Below are 12,164 nucleotides of genomic sequence, written 5' to 3' on the forward strand. Positions count from 1 at the left end.
GAAGAAGGCAATAAACAGTCAGCTCTGGAAACCCTTCAAGGGATCAGTTCTCATTTTTAATGTGGAAGCAGAGTATGGCCTGACAGCAACTCAATAGGTAATAGGATAAGAATTGACTTTCAGACCAGCTTTCCAGCACAATGCAGAGTGGAACAAAAAAAAAAGACAAGAAAATATGTAAGGAATAAAAATTTAAGGTAGATTCTACACATTTGTGATTTATTGTAGACTGTGGAAATATTTTCCCTTCAGTTACAGCAATGCAGAGTAAAACCAGATAGAAGGGTAGGGAACCTGCAGTGATAACAACAGGCATGATTTCCATCCTGCAGGTACTCACTGTGGATACATTTATCTATAGATCTGTTTGTTTGCATTTTAAAGGTCTTTTGACATACCAAAGAAAACTGATTTTGCACCATTTCTTGGCCAACACAGGTCAGATCCTCTGTTTCATCCTAAAGATATTTTTATGAGAGGCTTGCCATTAATGATGAATGAATAATGAAGCATTTGTTGCTGTTGATCATTCATTGGAGAGCAACCTTTTTTACAAATGTTATGGTAATAGAGCAGTTCCTCAGAGCCAGCACAGCTTGTACTGTTTTAGAAGTAAAATAAGAAATGCAGTGAATGATTTTGTAGGAGAATGAAGTGAATGCAAACATAGCAGTGAGGAGTTGTGGCAGGAGGTCAAATCCAGAGCCCCAGTGTCATTACCTGGCTCCAGTGGTATGCGGTGCTGTCACAGGCATTGTCCCCTCCTGTCCCATTTCACTCGTCCCTGTGACACCCCTGGGGCTGTAAAATCATCTCTGTTCATGGGTGCATCCAGCCCTGGATCCAACCAGCTCAAGGCCAGCTGGTTTCTAAACCTAGAAACCATTTTGCCTCCGTTTTCTCCAAGCAAAAGCTGTCTTCTTCTTTTGATAGCTACAGAATTTCATATCCTTGCAGTCCTCCTCTTACAGTTACCCCAGCCTATAGGGATGTCCATATTTACTGATGCTCAGAATTACAGTTTCACTGTCCTTGTTCTGATATTTCCTGCAGGTTTTTCTGAGCCCTCTTCTCACTCTTATATCTCTACTCATATATCATCCCTTTCATTCTTGACAGTATTTCCTTCACTGAGTATTTTTTCTAATTGAAAACATAGAAATAGACTACCTGCATCCTTTAATATAGAACAGTATAAACTGTCTTAAAATAGTGCTAATATCAACTCAGAAAAAAATAATTTACAGCTGAAGTTCCAGCAGTAACTTGAGACTCAGGGTGTCTTGTTTAATGGGGGCCTTATTTAATCCCCTCTCCCTGTGGATGTCCAGCATTTCTACAAAGTTAATGCCATTAATTATCTCAAGCTGAGCACCCAGAGGACTGTTTGCCTCTGCAAATCTGGAATATTTTCACTAGCTAGGGATAGAAATTGTTTGAGTTACCTCCAGGGGTTTGGGGGCTGAGGGGGGGTTTCCTGTTTAATCTGCCCAGAGCTGTTGCAGACTAATTCCCTGCACAAACCTCTGTCTCCTCGTTGCTATTTATGTGTGCATGTGTATGAGATAATAGAGAGTGACTGACTACAATATATGCATTTAAGCTACTCAGCTGAAAATTACTGAGCATTAAAATCCCCTGGGAATCACAAGACTTCTAAATTAGGAGAGCACATGTCAGTCAGTGTGTGGAAATGAGTCTCCTACAAGAGTAGCTTTCAATAGGAAGAATGAGCATTGTTCCCTGGAGTGCATCAATCCCAGTTTGGCCACTCTGTACCAGCTTTTACTATTTCTCTGGAAGCATACATGGCCTTTTGTTATTATTTTTTCCTGGCTTTTGTTCCACTGTGCATTTCTATTAGCTGTGTCTCATGGGCCAGCTATCAAGGGACACACTGCTGTGCTGTGCCAAATGAAGGCATTTCCAGCCATAAACAAGGTATTGTGGATTGGAAAGAGCCGTGGACAATGGCAGGTCCTGGACTGTTGGTAAGTGTTTAAATGTGCTTTACTGTATTGAGCAGTGACATAGAAACTCTGAGAACTGGCTGATTTGACCTGAGGCTGAAATGAGCAGAGTGCCTCAGGGTGGATGACAGGCTTTGGGACAGAGGCATTTTTGTTGCTCTGGTCCATCAGTACATCTCTTTCCATGATTGAGGCATGTGTTTTAATAGTGGTTAAACAACTTAGAAGTCTGTCCCATCTCCAAAAAATACCAGACACCCTGAAAATCCATGATAGAAAGTTGAACCCTATTGATCATCACGCTTTTAATTCTGAAACTCACATGGGCATGCACTGAAAATTACACTTCTGTACTTTCATTGGACTGAAAGAATAGTCTGGAAAAACGATGTGGTCACAGTGATTAATTTCTGTCAGTACATTATTTGTGTGCAGAAGAGCTTAGCAGAATGGCAAAAGACTCAGAATGGGAGCTGCCTTGGTTTGTTCAGGATTTGTAGGTCCTTTTTGTTGCTGCCAGAGGGGCAGTGTTTAAAATCATCATTAGTAGAGTGTGTGGGAACATCCTCCAAGGTGTTATTTTATTATTCCTGGACTGAGATGCTCAGATCATAATGAGGAGCAGAGGGATGAGCAGGGATCATGGGAGATGGGGTCCCTCATTAGACAGGTGAACCAGTTTAGCATTCACCTGCACATTGTCCATTCCTGTGGCAAAACAGAAAAACCATGTGTCTCAGGCAGTAATGAGCTCTGCCTCTAGCAGCGACTTCATAAATAAACAGCAGACATGACCACAGGACTCACCTGCCTCTGCCTTGAGGTGCTCCTTGCTTCTGGGGTCAATCCCATTTGTTTCCATCCTGTCCATCCAGAATGACACTCTGGGAGTTAGGAAAGCATTTAGGAATATTAAATGTGTAAAGCCAAACAGGATTTCTCCTTTTGTCACAGTAGTGTCTCAGGCCTGACCTGAAACCAGTGTGGTTTTTAAGAGTCTTTCCATGAACTTTATTGTCTTCTTATTCAGTTCACTCTGCTTTTCCAGGTATAGCTTCTGGTTTGATCTCCTGAAAAATAGGGTAGTGCTCTCTGTATTTTCAGTTAAAAATAGAGATAAATTCTTCTTAAAAACTTTTTTTTTTTTGCAAAAGAAGCTCATGCTCTGGTTGCAGCCAGCAGCAGAGGGTCCCTACCAAGAAGCTCAGAACCATCTTTAAATAGAAAGGAAACACAAAACTATTGTTCCTTAATAAAGAAAAAAAAACCCAAACAATTTTCCTCATTTTTAACAGTTTTATTAAATATAGTAAATATATTAAATGTACATTAGGTGTATAGATAGACAGATATGTGTTGGTCTCCTTCCACTTGCCTGAGGAGCCAAAGGAGAGGCAGCCTCATTTCCACCTCTCACTCGCAGAGCATCTCTCAGAGATTTGTGCTGCCATCAGTCCATCCCACACCCTGCTCTCTCCTGGAGATGGAGTTTCAGCCCAGCTCACATTTGTCTGGAGCCCTGGCTCTGCAGGCTGCCTCGACGTTTTAATTTAATTTGTGCCTCTCAATTCATGCTCCCTCATTTAGGATCAAGTGTGGGGAAAGGTTACAATTAATCAGAGTGGGAACAGAGCCACCAGGGCTAATGATGTGTTACTGCTCTGAAGGGGAATAATTGGGGTCCTTGTGGTACAGGAAACTGTTATAGTAAGTAAAAAGTATCAAAAGAAAGCAACCTGCACCCATCTCCCCATTTTGCAAGCTGTGTGTCTGTCAGTTTCCTAAAAATGAAGCATTTTATTAATGCTCCTGCCTGTAACCAGGTTTTTTGGCTGTGTGGCTGACTTGGGAGGAAATGTGCCTTTGCACAGGACCTTTTCACAGCCCTGGCTGCTGCCCCCCTTTGGGCTCACAGAGGATACTCAGCATGCATGAAGGCAATTTTTATATGTTAATAACATGCCCATCCACGAGGGAAGAGGGCTCTGCTGCTGCTTGCTCAGCTGAGGAGCCACGGGGAATCCCTGCAGAACATACAGGCTCACAGGCTTAATGCAGTGTGCACTGCCTAATTGAAAATGAACTAATTGCTGCTGTTTGAAAGCAAGCATGTGGCTGGGCTGGGGCAGGCAGGGAGCACAGAGCCCCTCCTGAGGGAGGATTGTCAGCTGCAGCAGCAGTGAGGTGTGTGTAGGAAATCCCTGCAGGCTTGCCAGGGTGCCTCAGGGTCACAGGGAGCACACGGGGCTTCCTGGGGTTAGTGGGACACCTCATCTGGCTGCTGAAATGCCACAGGAAGAAACAGAGCTTACAGAGCTATAGTGCAGAGTCATTAAAAGTGCAATTGTAAAGTAAAAATTGCCATCTCACTTCATTATTCCAGGTGCTGACTATGTAAGGTTACTGTGTGTTTTTATGTGTGGCAGAACATCGCAGACCTTTGCTCAGGGTTATCTGGGGACATGGGGGATGGCAAGGGCTGTTGTCACTGCTTAAGGGATGCACTTGGAACGCTGGCAGTTTTCAAGATTACAAGACATGAAAGGTATTTCCAACTTCTGTAGCCTTTTTTAAAAGAGCAGCTATTTGGAAGGGGAGCAAAAATTGGCTCTGACTTTTTTATTGGGAATAGAAAACGGGGCAGAGCTAAACAGAGTTCTCTCTTACTTTGTAGCTGACTGAATTACTCTTAGGATATGATAAAAGATACAGAATACCATTAACCTTAGAATGAACTAATTCTTTTTTTGTTTTACTCCTACTGCCTTGGATCTAACTGCTGTAAATGCAAACATTTGTTCTTTGAGGGCAGTAACAGATCTGGACTTTCAGCTTTTCAGTTCATCAGTCTTGGAGTGTCCTCTGGTCTCACATACAGGAGAGGGACAACTCCTGGAAACCCCAGGATGGGGCCAAACTTTTGATGGTGAACAAACCTGTGACCTCTGTGTGAGCTGGCAGAGTTTAACCTTTTGTGGGAAATCCTGTGCTGAGCCCAGCCCACCATGGGAGAGCCTGGACGGGCACCCAGCACAGCGTGGGACTGGAGGGGGCTCCTGGCTGGGAAGAGCCTTCAGCTGGGCCTGGGGGGCAGCACAGGGAGAGTGCAGGAGCTGACACAGGGGATTTATTTATCATCTGCTGCTCCACATCTCGCACCTTGCACGGGCATCATCTCAGGAAATGCCCTCCGTGGGGAGCAGCCTGGGAGCCCCTGGCTCTGTGACGTCAGTGAATTATTGCTGTGCACAGAAAGGAGGGCATGAAAGGAGCCAGGTCTGGCACAGGCTGGCAGGCAGGGTGTGCTCATTGGCATGGGAGTGGATGTGTTGGGCACCACAGTAAACAGCACTGAGGGCAAAAGCAGGGATGGCTCCTGGTGGCCCCCTCTGAGCCCCCTGGTGCCTGCAGCAGCCACGTGGAGCTGTGTCACAGCTCCTCAGCAGAGCTGGCACTGCTCCTTCCCTGGGCAGAGACAGAGTAAGGCAAACACTGCAGTTACAGAAGGCTTTGGGTAACAGTGTCCAGAGCACAGCTCACACATTTCTCCTGCTGGCCCTGTTCTTCCCCATCCCTTGGTGGTGTATCTGGGACCAGCCCTGCTGTGGGTTACCCAGGAGAGGTACTGAGTGCCTCACCGGGTGCTGCATTAGGCTCATTTCCCCCCAGTACTGCATTTTCCTCTACTATGTGTTCTGTCCCTATTTTCCCATCATGGCTGTGGTTCAGAAGCTCTGCCATGCCTAACTCTTGCCCCATGGCTGGGCTGTGGGTTGAGGAGCCCTGGGCATGGCAGCCTGGAGCAGAACAGGCTCAGCTCCTGGCTCTGCCATGTCACAGCAGACTGGTTTAGGTGTCCTGCTGTCCTGCTCCTGAGTTCACTGTCCCTAAAGGGCTGCCTCCTGCAGACCCCACAGGTACAAACACAAAGTCCATGTGCTGCACCAGCTCAGCACTAGAGAGAGTGAAGGATTTCTGTAGAACTGCCCCAGGGAAGCACTGCAGGGGTGGGTCCTGCTTCCCCCAAAGCCGAGCCCAGTGCCATCGGCGGTACCCCCCCGGTGTCACCGCGTGCCACTGGAACAGCCAGGCTGTCCCTTGGCCAGGAGAGCACAGACATGCTGCTTGTGCTCATCCCACCCAAACGGAACACATGGCAGGCACAGTGCCTCTCATTTCCTCTCCTCTGTGGGGGTGGGCACGGGAGGAGCTGCACAGAGAGCTGGCACTTGCTGGGAGCCCTGGCACGGTCAGGGCCACGTTGGAAGCTGTCAGGAGGAATTAAGTGCAGGGTGAGTGCTCAGGGGCAGCTCTGCAGAGCCATCCTGCAGCCTCCCTCCTCCCCGGGCCTCTCATCAAGGCTGCCCTCCTCTCTGGGGGATGTTTTCCCAAGTAATCCCATTAGGAAATTAGGGGTTCTTAATAACTGTGAGGGGATTGCTGGTTTGTGTGAATGGGTGGGTGCCTGAATGAATTTTTCATACATTTTGTGCTCTTGATACAAATTTCGGAAGTTTTCTGCCACACAGACGTTATTCAGCATCCTGGAAAGCTCTGTCATTCCTCTTCAAAGCACTTGGGTTATTCCTGAAATGGCTTTAGATGTCTTGGAGAACATGGAATCACTTAGGAGGGATGTTTTCTGTTTCCCTACCTGATTAAATGTTTTCTTTTTTGTGTCATATCAGTAGAGCTATGGGGAAAATTGAATCATCTCTCCATTTCTGAGGTATGAGGACCCAGCCCATCAGTGGGGACTGAATCAGGACACTTACAAGCCCAGAGCATAAGGTTTCACAGACTTGGCTGCCCCAAACCCCATCCTCAGACAGCTGAGGAGAACAGGCAGCACCATTTCCATTCTTTGGGAGCAATGAGGGGAAATGAGGCTCCCTTGTGACTGCTGTGTATGTTACAGTTCTTTGGAGGGGCCTGTGCTGAGGGGAGGCTGGCTTGGCTTTGCAGTGAAGTGGAGGTGACTTGCTGGCTACCTTGGTGAGTGAAAGTGCTGTTCATTTTAAAAAGCAGTGTACACTGTGCCAGCTGATGGGCTTTTAGTTACCCAGTGTTGTTTGGAGCTCAGGAGGACTTCAAGCAGCTGCCTTGGGATGCAAGTCCTGTGGGAAACCCTGGCATTGATCAGAGGAAGAAATACATGTCTGGAGCTGATGGTTTAAAATGTTCCTCCAATAGTGTCATGGATTCCTGTCCCTGGGGCAAATGGGATCGATGCAGGGCCATGGATCTGCACTGGCTGCCACTGCTGGGGCACTGCCTGACCTGGGGCTGCTGCTCTTTGAGGTGGTAATGGCTCAAATGGGCAATCTCTGAGGAGAGAGCAGCCACCGTGGCTTTGCAAGTGTGTCTGTGAGTGCCACAAGGTACCCACATGCACCAAAGAGAAGCAAAACAATTGTGATGCTGGGAAAGGAAAAAAGGCACATATCAAAGTGATTGTATTACAGTATAATCACTTTGATATGTGTCTTTTTGGAGGTTCTGGGAGAGGAGGGTGAGGAAGATACCCGTTAACAGAGCAGGAACTTTGGGAAGTTCAGAGTAGGGTAGAAAGCCAGAGAGAGGAGTGTGGAAGATGACACCTGTGAAGAAAGGCCAACAGGAGCAAGTCTGCCCTGTCTAAAAGAAATATGCTCAAAGGAGACAATCACCTACAAATACACAGGGGGGACTTACAAAGCAGCCAGCAATCAATTTTCAAATAATGGACTTGATCTTTAGATAAACTAGTAAAAGGCAGTGAGGGTGGAATAAATACCTGATTTATCACTGCATCTTTCCCTAGCTGCAGCAGCAACACAACCATATTTTCTTCTCTGAACTTCTCCTGTCCACCTCCTGAACAAAGTCAGGGAAGCACCTTTACAGGTGTGATAGAAGAGCAGCAGCCTCCTCACCCTGCTGCTGTTTCACACAGATGCTGCTCAAGTGCTGTGCCAGCCCTGCTTGAAATGGCCCGGAGAGCAGGGTGGAGGAGAAAGCAGGCAGAGAGCTTTTCCAGCACAGGACAGTGTGTCACTGACAAGCAACAGCACCTCTGTCTGTTTCCCTGGGAGCAGCAATTTATCCCTGCCTTGCACGGCAGATTTCTGGAGTCCTCCAGAAAGTCAGATCTGAGCTTGCTTCAGTAGCACTGTTAGGCTGCGCTTCATTTCATTCATTGGGCTGGGAGCCACCAGCCCAAGGGTTACTGCAGGTGGAGAGGGCATTGGCTATTTCCTGTGCCAGTGGGATGAGCAAGTACCTTTATCCCTGTCAGGGATGCAGAGCTGTGCCTGCATTTGCTCCCCCCTGTATCAGGGCACAGCTCACCCCTTACCAAGGGCTGTCCCTGGAGGAAAGCCATGCCCTGCTGCTGGCATTGCTCCCAGCTTGGAGCTTCCATGGGCTGCAGCATGAGCAGAGACAGGAGTACAAAGGGGGACCTGGGGCTTTCTTTCCTGGGAATTTCCTTGTTTCATAAGGCATTATGAAGAGGTTAATTTGTTAAAATCTTCTCCCAGAAAGGAGGTCAGGGGAGTGCTTGCGTCGCACAGGTCTTGGTGTGTGCAGGGAACTTCATGGAGTAGCTGGCTAATGACATCTACTAAAATTCCCTGTGAAGTAGAGACAGTGGCTGAGGGATACAAGAGAGTGTAAACACGTGGCCTTTTTTCTTCTCTGCAGATCTTTCCACCATGTTTGGGAAAAAGAAGAAGAGGCTGGAAATTTCCGGCCCGTCCAACTTCGAGCACCGGGTGCACACTGGCTTCGACCACCGGGAGCAGAAGTTCACGGGGCTGCCCCAGCAGTGGCACAGCCTGCTGGCAGACACAGCCAACAGGCCCAAGCCCATGGTGGATCCCTCATGCATCACCCCCATCCAGCTGGCTCCTATGAAGGTACTGCTGCCCCCCTGCAGCCCTCAGCCTGCCTTCATTGGCCTGAGGCACCCTCAGGAAGCAGTGCCAGCAGCCAGTGGGCAGGCATGGCTGGGAGGGAGCTGCAGATGCAAACATCTATCAGGAAAAAGGAATTGTGTGTATAAAAGTTGTGGGAGTGTCTCTGAAGAGCCTGAGTCACGGGCCTGGCAGGGCTGCAGAGGAAAGCGCCCCAGGCCCCAGAGGAGGCCCCAGCGCTGCTCCTCTGCAGCACAGAGCTCCTTGGTAATTAATTTAGCAACTGTGCTTTAGGCAAAGGCAGGCTGGAGCAAGGGAGGGAGGGAAATGTGCACCAAAGGAAGGAAATTAAATTGCCTGTTCAGCTGGGCAGGGAGCTCGGGGAGGGATCTGACTGCACCCACCACTGGGATGGGACATGGTGGGAATGGAGCTGAGCTCCTCAGTGGCTGGGACAGTGACACAGCCCAGGTCATGGCCCGGGGGGACACTTGGCTTAGAGGGTAGAGCAGCATCGGGCAGGGAGCCATCAGGATTCCAGGCTCAGGATTCTGATTAACTGGCCCTGATAGTGCAGTTTCTCTGGGACTGCACATCCTGGCGTGCAGGTGAATCACACCTGTGTGATGGTGATCCCAGGCCCTGCCAGCCATGCACCTTTCCCTGCCATGCAGCTGCAGAATCAATTTAGGATTTCATTTTCATGTGCATTTTCCTGCAGCAAGGGAAAATCAGATAATCCTGAGAGCATGGACCCTGTAGTTACATTTGCTAAGTGCTCTTTGCTAAATTTACATTTACTGCCTGCTCAGGAAGGGCACTCATCACCTGCTGATCAGGGCTGCTGGCTGCTGCTGCAGGACAATGGGGATAAAATCAAGCTCTTCTCTCTTTTCCTTTGCTGTAATAAAATATCTTGCTGATAATAGCGGCCCAGAATAATGAGGAAAAAGGTAGGTAATCTTCTTCCTGCCGCTGGAGGAGAGCAACTTTGTTCCACAGCCCTTCTTAACACCAGAAATATCTCTGGATGTTTTGACATGAATACATGAAGATGTTTTAAAATGGGGGGAGAAAAAAGGAGTTTATTATCTTGCAAAAATATCCTCTCTTTCCTACAGTTCTGGAGCTATAAATCCCTAAGCTTAAAAAGTATAAAATTGCATTACTTTTCTCATGCATTATAAAGATCATATGACTCTGGGCCTTGGCCTGCAAATGGGTGTGTGCAGAGCTGGGTTCATGTCCACTGAAATAACACACAGTGAGGGACCAAGCCCCAGATGGGAAACTGCCATGTTCTGAAGTAGAGAAAATCACTGTTGGTTCTTTGCAAGAAACTGTAAATTCTTGCTTTTCTGCCTGTGTGTCAGGGCTCTACATATGACTGATTGAAATGGGCCTCCATAACACTGCTAGAAAGTTTTAATAGCAGCTAAGAGGCATTGAATATCACCTGAGAATTGGCTTTTAACTCTATTGCAAGATACCAGCTTAACGTATATTTGTTAAGAATTAGCATGCTTTGTTTTGATACAGCTCAACTTACAGAGAGAAGCTGAGTTGCAGTCACTTTAAAATTGAGAATGTTTAATGTTGCTAAACTAGTTCAGCATAAACATTTAATTTAGAGAATTTTTTAATGTTGCACTTGCACCAGTACATTTAGTGTTTTAAAGGATATTTGGCACTCCTAGCTTCACTGAGAACTGTAGATTTAAAATGCACTTGCAGTTCATGAAGATAGGAACCAAAGGTTCTGAGATCTCAGTACTGTTTAGACCTCTTCTCTGTTCCACTCAGCAGCTGACAGTTCAGTTAGTGCAATGATGTGAGGCAGAGGAAGATGCACAGCTGTGCCCTGCGCCACAGAGTTGAGTCAGGCTGAGGCATTTGGCCACAGTTAGCTCATGCTGTGGCTTCAGGTCCTCCAGCAGCTCTGGAGCTCTGCTCCCATGTGCTCCTGAATTCCTGTGCCATGTAATTGCTTCAGTACTGACGGCTGTGTGGTGTGAGGCAGGAGCGTTCCTCCCAGCGGTGCTCCTTGGTGGCTGAGGAGGGGCACAGATCAGAGCCAGACTTGGACAGCCCATTCCTGGTTCTGAGACAGAACTGGTGTTGGCTTCCTCTGGGCTTCACCCAGAGCTGAGGCACAGCAAGGGAAAGGCTTTTCCTGCAGCCTTCTCAGTTTGGGCTGTTTGCTTGTCTCCCAGCCTGCAGAGCAGATCTGTGGGTGCACAGTGTCTCCCTTTGGGGAAAACCAATGCATAAGTACTGTCCCTGCTGCACCTCTGCCAGACATCCTGGGGGATGTCAGCCCTGTCCCTGTGCTCCCACATACCCTGGGGGATGTCAGCCCTGGCTCTGTGCTCCCACATACCCTGGGGGATGTCAGCCCTGGCTCTGTGCTGAAAGGCTCCTGGAGCTTTGGCACACGTGTGGCAGCCTTTGAATGCCAGCCTGAGCTGACTGGACAGAGTCATTCATTTCAAAAACAACCAGAGACAATAATGGGATTCCCCTTCTCAGTGAGGCTGACCCAGATCCCAGCAGAGGATTGTGTATTTCAGGTGCAAGTGCGAGTATAGCACAGCAGAGAACTTCATGAAAAATAGAACAGCAGTGATCTTGATAGGTTTGAGGGGTAGAGACAAGGAGGGGGTGAAAAAAGGCTGATTTTCCACTGAAAACATCCCTGCATGAAAAATGTGAACAGTCTGTGTCTGCCTGTACTTCAAACAGGCTTCACAAAGGCTGACATCCTGTTGCCAGGCCTCTTGGTCCTCTTGCTTCAGTGCTCTGCAGTTATTCCATGTGCACTGGAGCTCCTGCTCTGCTGTTTGTTCTCAGCACACAATATGCTTGCCTTATCTTTGCCTTTGTGCTACACAGAAGCTCCAGTCCGGTACCACCCTTTGATTTTTGGAAACTTCAGAATCAATAACTAAGCAAATGCATCTCCACTCCATTCAAAATAGCAGGAAAACAGACATCAGAACCTTTATTCTGGGGATTTTTGCCAAGAGAGCTCATCATTGGCTGTGTAAAGATGCTCCATTAACATTCTTCAATGCCTGCTGCTGTCAGTGGGAGCAGGGAGGCACTGAAGACTTGTTAAAATCCCTTCCCATGTTTCCTGGTGCAGGGAACAGCTGAGCATCCTCACTTGTGTCAAGTTACTGCAGGGAAAAATGCCATTTGTTCCTGAAGAAATACCATACTGGGGCAGTCCTTTATTTCTCTGTGCTGCTTCGTGTGTCAAGCCTCCATTGCTGTTTCTGTTGGTGCCTTGGGTAGT

The 12,164-nt window shown here is 47.7% G+C and overlaps 1 protein-coding gene across 3 annotated transcripts in view; it reads left to right on the forward strand.

The window, feature by feature from the left end:
• The window catches only part of PAK5 (p21 (RAC1) activated kinase 5), a 195,835-nt gene that overhangs the window by 148,231 nt on the left and 35,440 nt on the right, over positions 1–12,164 (forward strand). For all 3 annotated transcript variants that reach the window (XM_066546009.1, XM_066546007.1, XM_066546008.1), the window contains exon 2: positions 8,655–8,869. In XM_066546009.1, the coding sequence (XP_066402106.1) occupies positions 8,666–8,869 (204 nt within the window). In that variant the 5' untranslated portion in view covers positions 8,655–8,665. The remainder of the gene's footprint in view (positions 1–8,654; positions 8,870–12,164) is intronic.

This window comes from Molothrus aeneus, chromosome 3 (assembly GCF_037042795.1).
Source record: "Molothrus aeneus isolate 106 chromosome 3, BPBGC_Maene_1.0, whole genome shotgun sequence".
NCBI classification, from domain to species: domain Eukaryota; kingdom Metazoa; phylum Chordata; class Aves; order Passeriformes; family Icteridae; genus Molothrus; species Molothrus aeneus.